The sequence below is a fragment of the Hypanus sabinus genome, chromosome 7, assembly GCF_030144855.1.
Source record: "Hypanus sabinus isolate sHypSab1 chromosome 7, sHypSab1.hap1, whole genome shotgun sequence".
NCBI classification, from domain to species: domain Eukaryota; kingdom Metazoa; phylum Chordata; class Chondrichthyes; order Myliobatiformes; family Dasyatidae; genus Hypanus; species Hypanus sabinus.
The window spans coordinates 42,300,884-42,316,037 of NC_082712.1; the positions used below are offsets into that span (position 1 = coordinate 42,300,884).

At 39.3% G+C, this 15,154-nt stretch overlaps 1 protein-coding gene across 1 annotated transcript in view; it reads left to right on the forward strand.

The window, feature by feature from the left end:
- LOC132396748 (centromere protein C-like) overlaps positions 1 to 15,154 on the forward strand; it is a 106,931-nt gene that overhangs the window by 37,990 nt on the left and 53,787 nt on the right. Inside the window, exons 3-7 of the mRNA XM_059974606.1 lie at positions 977 to 1,059; positions 5,838 to 5,950; positions 7,400 to 7,490; positions 9,642 to 9,933; positions 11,379 to 11,507. Coding sequence (XP_059830589.1) covers positions 977 to 1,059; positions 5,838 to 5,950; positions 7,400 to 7,490; positions 9,642 to 9,933; positions 11,379 to 11,507 — 708 coding nt within the window. The remainder of the gene's footprint in view (positions 1 to 976; positions 1,060 to 5,837; positions 5,951 to 7,399; positions 7,491 to 9,641; positions 9,934 to 11,378; positions 11,508 to 15,154) is intronic.

Sequence of the window (15,154 nt, forward strand, 5' to 3'; positions counted from 1 at the left end):
CATGGAAAGAAGCCTTTTAGGCTTTTAGCCTGTAGTATTTGAAAGAATTATTCCCCTCTCATGGTCTTTCCTAATAGCTTTTAAAATACTTCCTTTTCAAGTATATATCCACATCCATTCTGAAGTGTAGGTATGTGATTGGGATACAGCCTTTCTGAACCCTGGCATTTAATTTAATTTTGGAAATGCATTGATGTTATGTTTTGTTCAGCTTGCACAATTCCTCTGATCCAAGGTGTCACAGAGATACCTCCACTTTGAACCTATTCTCTCAGATTCTCCTTAAGAAAGTGATTCAGGTATAAAACCAAGTATTTGCTTTCTAAAGAGCTGCAGTTGAATGGTTCTGTAGTCTTGGAAATATTTGAAAATTCTCTCTTTTGCAAGAAACATTAGGTGTAGCAGTATTGTGGCTGATCTGTAGTGGGAGGCATGTTACATGATGGCTAAAAATCCTGTTGTAAGGTTCTAGTCTGAAACATGGGCATACACCTTTGCCCTGAAGAATGCTGCTTGAACGATTGAGTTCTTATTTTTTTCTTCTTCTCTTCTAACATTTGTATACCTGTGCACTTTTAATACTACTGTGACTCTGTAATTTCCTGTGGGATTAGTAAAGTATCTATCTATCATCTTTTTGCATTGTTTTTTTTGTCAAAAATAATCCCAGGTCAAATTATTTTATAGTATATAATTACTTGAAACTAGTTCATGAATATAGATTGTATTGACTATTTAAATTATCAATAACAACAGTAAAATATTACATACTATAACATGCTAAAATTTAAGTTGCCAATTTTGGTTAATAGCCCTATGAGGTGACAATTGATAATCTGCATTTATTTTATAAAGCTGCAATCTTGTATACTGAGTTTTATAACTAAATCTTTAGGTTTCACAAAATATGCTGAATTATTTGGATTTGTGTCAGAAAAAAGTAATGTTTTATTTTAATTTCTTTCAAACTTTCTAGACTGACGGGAAAGCCAATGAACATTGTTTTGCAGAAAAATGCAAATCCATCATCGATTGTTAACAACTTCTTGGCTGGACTAGGTGAACTTAAGTACTCAATTTAAATGCAATCCATTAAGCAATATAAATGGTTAAGCAAAATGTACTGAACTATTTTGCAACAATAAGTCTGATTTTGCCTGCATCTGATGGATTTGGAAGGAAAAGTTATTTAGAAATTACTCAGCATTGGTCAGGGGAATGATTAGCAGTGTTGCAGTTTGCTCATCTAATGTTTGAGGCATGTGCTGAAGAAGTGGCAAGAGAAAATTTGTAAGGGTGGGTAAAATGCAAGGTAGATTAAAGATAAAGATAAATGCTCTTTTCTTCTTCTGCCGCCTCACGTTCTAGTAATCATTTTGTTCATGCATGATGATAATGTTATTTTCAAAAATATTTCCGAGAACAGATCTTTGACAAATTAATTGAGGATAAAAGGTTAATACTCCTTATGTTGACCATGTGATAGTAAAGGGAAATAGGAAATAAATGTTTGTGGTTATTCTTTGGACATTTTGTTTATTAAACCTATAAGGATAGATGAGATGGTAGGTGAGCCTCCTTGCATCTCTCTCTGAACACAAGCACAAGAAAATAAGAGCAGAAGTAGACCACCTGGGCCCACAAACCTGCCTGCCTTGCCTTTCAATTTGATCATGGCTGATCTGCCACAGCCCTATAAACCTCTGTGCCAATATTAGATAACGGTTATTCACCATTCTTATGGAGAAGAACGTCGTGTGTTCTTCAGTTTTAAATGATCACCCACAGTTTAAAATCCTCCCATCTTAACATCTACTCTATTGTGCCCCACTTTGATCTTTTATTGTTTAATATGATCACCACCTCATAAATAACCTGATCATCCCAAAAATTAGTTAAGTGAGTTAGAAATTGATATGCTCTTTTGCTAGTACACTATTTTTAAATAAGGGCTTTAAAGCTGCAACAACACTTCAGCCTTACCAACATCCTTTAAATTGTAATAAAACTTCAGCTATTTTTAAACAACAAATTCCTTTGCATTGAAGCACAAACTATTATTTGTCTTCCAATGACTTGCTGCATTTTCATGTTAACTCTGTGTTTCATGACCAAGGATCTATAAATCAATAGTTCTCAACGTTCTTTTTCTATTTAAATAGTTATGTTTTTGGTTCCTTTACTGAAGTGCTTGATTTTGTACTTTTTCTATATTAGACTCCATTTTCCAAGTTTTCACTCACCACTCAACCTGTCTTTCAATTTTGCATGGTTTAGATATCCCAATTGCAATATATCCTTCCTACAATTATAGCATTAAAGAAAAAGAAGTATGACAGGGCTAAGATGAGTGGGAATACAGATGATTGGGAAAGTTTTAAGGAACAGCAGATCTTAACTAAAAAAGCAATACGGAGAGAAAAAATCAGGTATGAGCTCAGTCTAGCCAGGAATATAAAAGGGGATAGCAAAAGCTTTTTTAGCTATGTGAAGAGAAAGAAGATAGTTAAGAAAAATGTTGGCCCCTTGAAGAATGAATTGGGAGAAATTGTTATGGGAAACAGGGAAATGGCAACAGAATTTAATGCATACTTTAGATCTGTCTTCACCAGGGAGGACACAAGCAATCTCCCAGATGTATGGATGGGCCAGGGTCATAAGATATCAGTGGAATTGAGATAGATTGACATTAGGAAAGAAACTGTGATGAGTAGACTGGTAGGACTGAAGGCTAATAAATCCCCGGGTCCAGATGGTCTGCATCCGAGGGTTCTAAAAGAGGTGGCTCAGGAAATTGCGGATGCATTGGTAATCATTTTCCAATGTTCCTTAGATTCAGGATCAGTTCCTGAAGATTGGAGAGTGGCTAATGTTATCCCACTTTTCAAGAAGGGAGGGAAGGAGAAAACGGAGAACTATCGCCCTGTTAGCCTAACGTCAGTCGTGGGGAAGATGCTTGAGTCCATTATTAAGGACGAAATAGTGGCACATCTGGATGGCAGTAATAGGATTAGGCCGAGCCAGCATGGATTTACCAAGGGCAAATCATGCTTGACTAATCTGTTGGAGTTTTTTAAGGGTGTAACAAGGATGTTAGATGAGGGTAAGCCAGTGGATGCTGTGTACCTAGATTTTCAGAAGGCATTCGATAAGGTGCCACATAGGAGATTGGTGAGTAAAATCAGAGCTCATGGCATTGGGGGCAGGGTTTCAACATGGATAGAAAACTGGTTGGCAGATAGAAAGCAAAGGGTAGCAGTGAATGGGTGTTTCTCGGACTGGCTGGAGGTGACTAGTGGGGTACCACAGGGCTCTGTATTGGGACCACAGCTCTTTACGATTTATGTCAATGATTTAAATGAGGGCATTGAAAACTATATCAGCAAGTTTGCTGATGATACTAAACTGGGTGGCAGTGTGACATGCGAAGAGGACGTTAGGAGAATATAGGGAGACTTGGATAGGCTGGGTGAGTGGGCAGATACTTGGCAGATGTCATTCAATGTCAATAAATGTGAAGTTATCCACTTTGGAAGCAGGAACAAGAGGGCAGAGTATTGTCTGAATGGTGTAGAGTTAGGTAAGGGAGAAATGCAAAGAGACCTAGGAGTCCTAGTTCACCAGTCAATGAAGGTGAATGAGCAAGTGCAACAGGCAGTGAAGAGGGCAGATGGAATGTTGGCCTATATTACAAGGGGAATTGAGTACAAGAGCAAGGATGTCCTTTTGCATTTGTACAGGGCCCTGGTGAGACCACACCTGGAATATTGTGTACAGTTTTGGTCCCCAGGTTTAAGGAAAGACATTCTGGCAATTGAGGAAGTGCAGCGTAGATTCACTAGGTTGATTCCTGGGATGGCAGGGCTGTCTTACGCAGAGAGATTGGGCTTGTACACGCTGGAATTGAGGAGATTGAGGGGGGATCTGATTGAAACGTTTAGGATAATTAAAGGATTTGATAGGATTGAGGCAGGAAATATGTTCCAGATGTTGGGAGAGTCCAGTACCAGAGGGCATGGATTGAGAATAAGAGGTCAGTTATTTAAAACAGAGTTGAGGAAGAGCTTCTTCTCCCAGAGAGTTGTGGAGGTGTGGAATGCACTGCCTCGGAAGACGGTGGAGGCCAATTCTCTGGATGCTTTCAAGAAGGAGCTAGATAGATATCTGATGGATAGGGGAATCAAGGGATATGGAGACAAGGCAGGGACTGGGTATTGATAGTGAATGATCAGCCGTGATCTCAGAATGGCGGTGCAGACTCGAGGGGCCGAATGGTCTACTTCTGCACCTATTGTCTATTGTCTACAATTTCTTATATCATCAGCAAACTTTGATTTCTTTCCGGTAGTTCCTACTAAAGATAGTAAATAATTGAAGGCCAAGAATCAATCTTCATAGCACTTCGAGTCAAGCTACATTTATTATGAATGTAGGTATACCATATTCAACCTTAAGATTCATCTCCTTACAGACAGTGACAAAACAAAGAAACCCAATGGAACCCATTTAAAAACAACTGTCCAACACCGAATGTGCAGAGGTTAAAAAAAAAACAAATCATGCAAATAACAAAAGTAAGCAAATAACATTCAGAACTGAAGTTCACAGAAGTGAGTCCACTGTCAAAAAGCCAATCATCACTGCAGCTGATCAAGGGGCCTGTTAGTTGCAGGCATCAGTTCAGCGCACAGCCGAGTAAACCTCATGGAGCAGCGATCTGAACATTAGCCCGTACCTCTCTTCCAGCCCTGACGCCTTGACCTTTTCAGCCTGACCCGACTCGTAAATCAGCCAAACCTTGTGTAGTTACTTGCTCTTGGACCGGACCCTGCTGCTTCGATAAGCTCTTGGGCCCAAGCCCTGCCACCTTAATTTGACCTGTACCTGCCCCTTCCAAGCTGCTTATGTACTTAAAGTATGAAAAAGATCTATTTCTTCCAATCCTCTTTGGGATAATCAGTCACCAATGTGTGTTAACAAATTTCTAACAGAATCCTGAGCATCTTGTCTTGTACATAAACCTTTCATGTGATACCTTATCAAATACCTTTTTGAAATCCAAATATACTACATCAAATTTCCCTACTATTTACTCTGCTATTTACCTCTTCAAAGATGTACTGCAAATTTGTCAAAAGTATTCCTTCCACAAAACCATGTTGACATGCTGTAATTGCATTAAGCTTCTCAATATGAACATTTCTCCCTTGAATATTGACTTTGGCATCTTATCAATAAAAGATTATTAAAAGGTATACCATTACCTCCTTTTTGTCTCAGTTGCTTTCTGAATGAGAAATTCACATTTGTGGATGTATAATCCAATAGTATTTGGGTAATAATTTTGGATGGCTAAGATTATTTACATAGGCTATTTTTAGCTGAAAGAATTTGCTTTGATCTTACAGTTGACTTCCAGACTCCCATCTTGAAATTCAGAAAGAGACCACTCAACCTCTGGAATTGCCAAATACACCTAAAGAACAAAACTGAATAATCTTGAAATCTGATGCAGGAAGAAAGCTACTTTTATAAGAGAGGATTGTTTTTTTTTAAAGTTGTAGATGTATGTGTAGAAATACATTTGTACCTGTAATAGAGATATATGGCAAATTCCTGTAATGACCACCCAATACTAAGAAGTCCTAAAGCGGTTACTAGACAAATAACAGTATATGCAAACTGCTCTTCATTCTAACATCAGATTGAGAAATCTTGATGTTGTTCTCTATCTGCATTGCTGAAATCCGTTTGGCTAATTTGTTGAAATTGTCACCTTGTGGAGAAAATGACACATGGAGTGTTTGACAGATATTAATTCTCAATTATTTTTCCAGATAGTATTAATAATACTGGGCCACAGCTAGATTCTACATCCCATTTTGAAGTTCAATTTTCAGAAGGGAAAAACCCAATGAATGAACCTCCAAAGGATCTTCAATATAAAAAGGTGGTTAAATATTTTATCTTAAGTAGTTTCTAGTTTTTGTTTTATCTTTTTCCTTGTCTTTTACTGAAATTTGATATTAGTGGTGGACTGATACATCAGGGAAACAGGCCTTTTGGCCCACCAAGCTTATACCGACCAAAAACCCATTTATGCTAATACTTTAATAATTAATTTTCCCACATTCCCATCCAATACCTCTAGATTTTACCACTTATTCACAGTTCGCACAATTTATAGCAGCCAGTTAATCCAACAATTCACACACTTGGGATGTGGAAGGAAACCAGAGCGCTGGTGGAAATTCATCTGAAGATGTAATTTTTTGTGATACATTTCCGTTTGGGTGGTGGGGAGAAGATGCGTTTACCAAAGGAGGTGTAAGATGCTCCTTCCTTCCACTAACCTGCAGGTCACCCTTGGGCAAGGTGTAGCACCTGCTTAGCCCCCGATGTGGTCAAGTGAAGCCATGGGAGCAGGTAGTGGTTGGTCGCATGAACAGCTGGTGCATATAACAATTCCTGGTTATGCGACCACTGACGCCAGGCAGGCAATCTCTGAAGGGTATTGATAATGGCTGGGGTCACCAGTCTTGTAAAGACACTGCCCAGAAGAAGGCAATGGCAAACCATTTCTATCGAAATAATCTATAGAAGTATTTGCCGAGAACATCCCTGGTCGTGGAAAGGTCATGGATGCCTACGTCATATGACATGACACATAACGAATGAATGCATCTCCATTGTGAATAATGTTATAGATTTTATTCTTGGGTAATGGAAACTATTTTTAACTGTTCAGGAATGAATACAGTATAAGGTACACCGATACCCAGGGTTTTGGAGCTAAGCTCAATGCCTGTGGTTAAGGATTGTATGTAAGCTGCTTTTGTGCATGAGCTATGGTTTTGAGGTTCGTTTACTGCTGGATTCTTCTTACTAAGTGCTCATGTAATTAAATATTGCATGCTAGATATCGGCCATAATACTCATATTGCCATATTTCATTATAACAGTTGGGTCACCAAGTTCTCCACTAATTTTCCTTTTAACCATTTGTTCCACATTCCCATCAAACCCATCCCCAAGTTTCTGCCGCCAGTCTAGTCTGGGGGCAGCGTACTGCAGCTAATTAATTTACCAAAGCAGTCGAATTTGAGATGTTGGACAAGGTAGGGGGAAAACCCATGTGATCACAGGGAGAATGTGACCTATTTAATTTAGCAGTGATCCATCAGCTTTGGATTGCCTTCTGGCCAGATCCTAAAGTTGAAAGGAGCTCTGCCATTCCTTGTTATTTTAGCACAGATACATTGCGAGCCATCTTCTATTAGCGTACCCATTTTTGCTAAGCAGCAGAACAGTGATTGTAACAGTTTATTTTTAATTTTCAAAGTCCAGGGAAAATTTTTAAAAATACTGAAAAAATATTTCTTTTTGCACCGAGGAACAGTCTATTATCAGAACACAATTGCAGCCACCTGAAAGTAGTCAATCTCATCAGGCACCAGAATATTACACAGTCAAGGAGGGAGAAAATAATGGTTTGTACTATTTAATTTGGTCTTTGTATGTTCAGTTCTTCTCAGCAGTATTTGCCCTGAACAGTTCTTTCAGGCAAGGTAACATTTCATGTATGAATCTTATCTGTGTCATTTATTGCATCTGACGCTTTAGGTATGGGCTCTACATCAGCGAGACTTAGTGCATGTAGGGGGTTCACTTTGTCAAGCATGTTGCTCTGTCTGGAACTGCCGTTCTCAAGCCATTTTAATTCCATGACCTATTCCCACAATGAGATGTCTGTCCATGGCCTCCCCTACTGCCAGGTTGAGTCTAGGTGTAGATTAGAAGAACAATATCTCATTCCATCTTGGTAATCTTCAACCTGATGGCATCAACATAAATTTTGCTATTTCCAGTAACTACTCTGTTTCCTAACCCTACCTTTTGTTTTCCCTTATCCTTCTGACTCATTATCCTTTCTCTTTTCCCTTACCATAACCATATAACAATTACAGCATGGAAACAGGCCATCTCGGCCCTTCTAGTCCATGCCGAACACTTACTCTCACCTAGACCCACTGACCTGCACTCAGCCCATAACCCTCCATTCCTTTCCTGTCCATATACCTATCCAATTTTACTTTAAATGACAATATGGAACCTGCCTCTACCACTTCTACTGGAAGCTCGTTCCACACAGCTACCACTCTCTGAGTAAAGAAATTCCCCTTCGTGTTACCCCTAAACTTTTGCCCCTTAACTCTCAACTCATGTCCTCTTGTTTGAATCTCCCCTACTCTCAATGGAAAAAGCTTATCAACGTCAACTCTATCTATCCCCCTCATAATTTTAAATACCTCTATCAAGTCCTCCCTCAACCTTCTACGTTCCAAATATAGACCTAACTTGTTCAATCTTTCTTTGTAACTTCGGTGCTGAAACCCAGGTAACATTCTAGTAAATCTGCTCTGTACTCTCTCTATTTTGTTGACATCTTTCCTATAATTTGGTGACCAGGACTTACAACCTGTTTATCAGTCACGCCTTCCTCCCTCTGGTCCCTGCCTTCTTCCATTTATTCCATGGTCCACTGTCCTTTCCTCAGATTTAATCTTTTTTCAGCCCTTTGCTTCTTCCACCTATTACTTTTCAACTACTCACATCATTCCCACTTCTACCCCTCCCCTCCCTACCGATCTTCCTCCTCTCACCTAGATTCACATATCTGCCGCCAGCTCATGTTCCTCACCACCCTCTCTTCCCCAGCCTTTTCTTTTGATTTCTGTCCTCCTCCTGTCCAGTCCTGATGAAAGGTTTCGACCCAACTTCATGATTGTTCCATGCTGTCTGAGCTGCTGAGTTCCAGCAACACTTTTAGTGTGTTGCTTCATTTCATCATCTTCAGTCTCTGTGTCCCTGTTATTTTAATATACATTTTGTTTCATGCAGAATGATGAGAAAGACAGCACGCCGTTGGAACAGCTTGCACATAGCTGAACATTCTTTTTTAACTTTGTCAGAAATTCAGAGTCCAGGAAGCACTGGTATCTTCATTGTGAAATCTATAGAAGTCCTCCACAGGGATTAAAATGTTTAAAATAACATGCTGTCAACTCTTTGTAATGTTGACTGAATTTCATATTATTTATCACCTACCATTCTAACTTTAAGACCTGTAAAATTCACAGCCTAATACATAGAACCTTAGCAGCTGTTACCTTATTTACCTGAATATCTTATGCTGTGCTACATGACTCCCTATGTTTTGTTGGTTACACCAAGTATACATTTTTTTCAGGTATGGTACAACAGATTATTTCAAATAAATCAGATAAATATCTGGTGAATTCAACATGATAAGCTTCAAGTCAACTTGGGTGTGAATTGAGAAGGCAGATTATATAAGGGCAAATATGGAGGCTGATCCTTTGAAGGGCGAATTATTCTCCGTAGACCATGCTATTTGTTGTTCATCATCTTCATTAAATGGTATTTACAGCTATTGCTAGCATTGGTGTTTATGAAGCAGTTTGCTGAAGTTTTGTCTTTAGTGACTTCCGATGACAAGCAACCTTTGCACTTTGCCATTTAGTGTTTGTGTCTGCATATCAATTAAAATGAAAATTGTTTTTTAAAATTACTGTTTCCAGAATTTTAATGGGATGATCATTTTATGTATTCTTTTAAAGGCTCAAGCAGTTCAAAAAAGCAGACTGCACTTCGGGTAGAACCAGTAGCTATTGTTTCTGACAAAGCCAATGCAGGTGACAATGGTGATGGTGTTTTCATCTCTGACGCTAATCAAGATGGAAAAGATTTTGATGAACCAGAAAGATCGCTCCTCATTGATGTAGAGGCACTAGTATTGGAGGCTGATGCATCTCCAGAAAAGTTTGGGACCACTTATGATGTAGAAACTTCAGTCGTCAACTCAACTCCATATCCCTCAAAACCTTCGCAAAATTCTAAACCAAACATGAGGTATGAATCTAGTGTCTTAATATAATAAGAGTTGGGTGATAGTATACAGACTTGGGGAAAATATTAATGGTAGCAAATTTTCCAACTTTTCCAGAACCACTCATTCTTTTGACAAGGATGCTTAAAAAAATTACATGTTAAAAATACAAATAACTTGCGGAATTCACAGTTTAAGAAAACAGTTGCTGGCAACTTGTAAAGCACAATCCCTCCTTAAAAAATCTAAATGTAATATATAGACTTTACAGCACAGAAATAAACCATCGTGTGGTAGAGGAGGCTTCATTTGAGCCTCCTATTCTTTTTAATCTAACCATCAGCCTAATCTTGTTTTCTTCTCCCTAATATGTTAATACAATTTTCTCTTAAATGCACGGATGCTATTAACTTCAGCTTGTTGTAGGCTGTTCCTATCATCTCCTTCTTTTGGTAAAAAACACTTCATTTGAATTCACTTTTTTTGGTATGATAATCTTACATTGATGAACTTTAATTTTGCATTTTCCCATAAGTACAAACACTGAGTATACTTATTGAAATGTTTTAAACTCCTCTGATTGATCACCTTCCCTCATATGCCTTGTCCATTAGCCAACACCAGCATGTTAGTTTTCAAGCTAAAGGAGACCAGATTGATCATCCTTTCCTGAGAAATGAGAGATGCAATTGTGCAGTTGTGGCAACCTTGTAAATTGTTTACTTTATTATTATATCTCCTCTCTCTGTTATCTTTCACAGAACTGAGAAGAGTTGGAAGCAAATACTATAGCATTGTTTTTGAGACAATTTGACAGACACATGAACTTGTAGGGAATAGAGGGATATAGGCTTTGCACAAGAAGGTGTACTGTTTAAAATGGCATTAGGATCGGCACAGTCATTACGGGCTGAATGGCCTATTCCTGTGCTTTATCTGCTGTGGGCTTAATCTTCTGAAATCCTTGCTAATGTTACAACAGTACAAGTCTTTATTGAGACCACTTTTGAGTATTATGTTCAGGTTCGGTCAGCCAGTCGCAAGGAAGGATATCATTCAGCTGAAAAGGTTGCAAAAAGATTCTTGAGGATGTTGTCAGGACTGGAGGACTTGAATTATTACAAGAAGAGGCCAGATAGGCATGGACTTTTCTTTTCCTGGAGCATAGGAGGCTGAGGGGCTGACCATATAAAATCCACATACTAATTTTTCCTTTGTATCTTTAATCATTCATGATGTGCTGTCATTGTTTATTGTGTTTTTGGCGGAGTGTATTTTTCCCAAGGTATACACTCGTGTTTCCTGTTCATTGTCTGTGACATATTTGCCAACATTATTGTTCATTTTAATTTTTCTAAATTCCATTTCCAGTGTTTTAGTACCAGATATTTTGATGTATAGTTTATATCTTTCATATGCAGGTTTTGACATTACTACTGAGCTTATTTTATAAAATTACTTTTCATAGGTTATGTTTTAATACAAGTGTAACGCCCATAGCTGTGAAGAGTCCTAACATAAGAGCTCAACAGAAGATTGTCTCAAACGCTTTAGGAGTTGAAGAACCCAAGACTTTGTCAAGCTGTTTTAGAAAGAAGTATGTATATATTTAGATATTTAATGCACACCAATGTTCTCTTAGCTTTAGGCTGAATTGCTTAACTGTGGATTGTCAATGGATGTTTCGTCTTTCAGGACCATTGCATTTAACCCTAGGTCTTTACTTCTCTGACATGTGCAGAGCTTGCTGGAAATTTGTGAAGATAGGAAATCTCTGCCTTAACCCAGAGATTTTGAAACCATGGTCAGCACCACTGCTTGAGGTCAGTTAAGTCGGAGGCACAGGCTAGCAATAAAGCTTCCAATGTATTTCAGTGATTCATGTTTTGTGGCAGTGAACTATTCATTCACAAATGAGCTATAGATTTTTTTAACTGTAACTTTTAAATATGGCTGCATATTTTAATATTTATTTTATGTTTTTATTCATACAGAAATTAGTCTAAATCCAGAGCTGCTATCTTAAGTTATTAAGATGGAGAGTAAAAAGCCTACTACAGCTATTAAAGATAAAAGAGAGATCAGGACATGGGTTATAATGGAGGAGATAACAGACGAAGCCAACAAACCTATCAGGTTCTCTGTGTTCCGAGTGAACAGGTCCAAAGACCTCTCTGGGAAATGTAAAGGTGGGGGAGTATGCTTCATGGTGAACCATGCTTGGTGCGACCCAAATCCTCATGCACACCCTCAAATCCTTTTGCTCCCTGGATCTGGAGTACTTTGCTGCTATGTCAACCTTGCTGGCTACCTAGAGAACTCACTTCTGTTATTATGACAACTGTGTATATCCCACCACAGGCCGATACCAACCTGGCTGTCAATGAACTATGAAAAACCACCAATGTCCATGAAACCACACATCCAGTGGCTGCTTTCATCGTCGCTGGAGACTTCAACCAAGCGTCGTTGACTAGAACTTACCTGACGTTCTACCAACACACTGAGGTGAACACACGAGGAGGAAGCATACTCGACCACTGCTGCTCTCCCTTCTGCAACCACTACAAAGCACTTCTCCACCCTCCGTTTGGAAAATCTGATCATTCCTCCATCTTGCTCCTGCCCGTCTACAGGCAGAAACTGAAACAGGAAACAGCCATAGTGAAAACCATCCACTGCTAGTCCAACCAATCAGACTCAATGTTACAGGACTGCTTTGAGCACTTCACCTGAGAGGTATTTCAAGCTGAGAACATCCCTGAATATACAGAAGTGGTCACGAGCTTCATTTGGAAGTGCATTGAAGACATTGTTTCCCAAAGTTGGTTTGATCTACCCAAACCAGAAGCCTTGGATAAATAGTTAAGTGCCTGTTGTTTTCAGCACAAGGGATAAAGCCTTCACCTCCAGAGACCAGTGGTTGCTCAAGAGATGCCACTATGATTTACATAGAGCCGTCAAGGTGGCAAAATGGCAAGACAGTGATAAAATGCCGTCACAACTCTGCAACAATGACACATGTAGCGTATGGCAAGGACTGCACATCATTAGGACTTCAAGAGGAAACGCGGCAGTACAGCCATCATTGCAGCCTTACTCCTGGATGAACTAAATGTTTTTTATGCTCTATTCGAGGTTGATAAGACTGGACCTCTGAGGAGAGCCGCCGATGAGACCTGCCCCTTGCTCATCTCCAAGGCTGAAATACGTAGAGCATTCCAACATGTAACCAGCCGCACGGTAGCAGGGACGGATGGCATTCCAGGAGAGCCCTCAAAGTGTATGCGGAACAGCTGGCTGGTGTGTTTATGGACATTTTTAATCTCTCCCTCTGCAATGTTGTAGTGCCCTCAAATCGCCCATCATTGTCCCTGTACCTAAGAAAACCAAGGTTGCATGCCTGAATGATTGGTGCCCTGTTGTACTTACCGCAATTACAAACAAAATACTTTGCAAGGCTGGTTAAAGACTACATTTACAGCACGCTACTACTTACACTGGACCCCCTACAGTTCACCTACTGACGGAACCAGTCTACTGATGTCGCCATCCTCACTCACCTGGCTTAGAGGGACACATATATTTGAATGCTTTTGCTGGAATACAATTCAGCATTGAGCACCTTAATTCCCTCCAGACTTGACAGGAAACTTAGGGACCTCGGCTTTCATCCCGCCTTGTGCAGCTGGATACTAGACTTCCTATGGGATTGCAGAAAGTGTAAGGATGAGTGTAATGATCAGTTGCCATTTCTTAGTGTAGAGAACTTTTCAGCATGTCAGAACTTTGCTGCTGGATTCCTTACTAAGTCTGGAGAAATGGATCAACAGATGCTTCAAGTGAATCTGGGAAATTCATCTTTCTCTCACCGAGCTGAGGTTTGAATGACTAAACAGCAAACAACTTGTATTTTAACACCTGCAGCATGAACAGAAATTGCAGTGTTGTGGCGACCCACTTCCCAGTGCACTCGAACCGGCTCACAAAGTGGCGTGTGCCGGCATTGAGGCCGGCCCCAAAAAGGGCGCCAGGCTTACTTCACCAGCAAGGGAAAAAGCCCGCGCACGGGACAGGACTGTGAATATGCGCCCCCACAGCATTCCTGCCCAGGGAGGGCGGGAACAGGAAGGCTTTAAAGCAAGGCCGTGAAGTTTGAATAAATCTTTTTTGCAACTGCAACTCACCGACTGCGTGTCGTTATTTCAGCGCTGTGTGTAGCGCACTGCTACAGTATTTTCCAGTCTGTAGGAGAGATTGTGATTTGTTTCAAAATTTAAGTTGGATTGTTAGAATTGTCCACAAGACTGTTCAGGAGAGGCTCTCCGAATCTTACATAAAACCAAGCAGGTTGGGACCTAAAGCTGACCAGAATGGCATCCTTTTTTTTTAATGCTATTCAGTCTGCTTGTATAAATCAAAAGTACTGGTAAGTTTCATCATATTCCAAAATAGTGCAATTGATTTGAAAATTGAAATGAAATAGAACGTGAATGAAAATGAGCAAGAATTATGAACGATGTATAAGTTTCTACAAGTATGCAAAAATCACAACTATAAATGTGAGTTCCATAAACAGGAAAAAGATGAATTATTATAGAAGATATGTAAATGGCAATGATGTTTAACAAATATTTAGTGCATTTTCATTGTAGAAGAAACAAAAAAAAATAAAATTGCAAGGAACCAGGGATCAAATAAGCATAAAACACTTGCTATGACCGAAAGGAGAACATGATGATATGAAATGTTGACATACTCTAGATGTGCTGGCAGCAGAAAAAATAAATGCTTCATATTGGAGCTGAAATTTGGTCGTATTTTCAGTACAGAGTGGAAAAATATACCAGTTCTTCAAAGTAGCACTATAAAAACTTGGTTGTTATTCTAGTTTACACCATGAATTTAACAGGCTGAATAGGTAAAATTTTGACTTTTGAGTGCAAGATGCAGCATTATTTCTCCATTTAATTTCTCTGCATGGGTTCTACAGTAAACCACCTTGTTTTGAGCATAAACTACAGATACAAGAAAAAGGAACTAAAACAGGGTAAACATACATTTTTTTCTCATGGAAGGAGGTGAAGAAGAGCTCTTGTCCATTGATTCTCTCTGAGGATCACTGAATGAAGGGTCTCAATCTGAACTCTCCACAGATGCTGATTGACATGCTGAATTAGTCAATCATCTTGTTTGTTGCTCCAGTATTTTTAATCATGCACTGGTTTTAAGTTTATCGTGGTC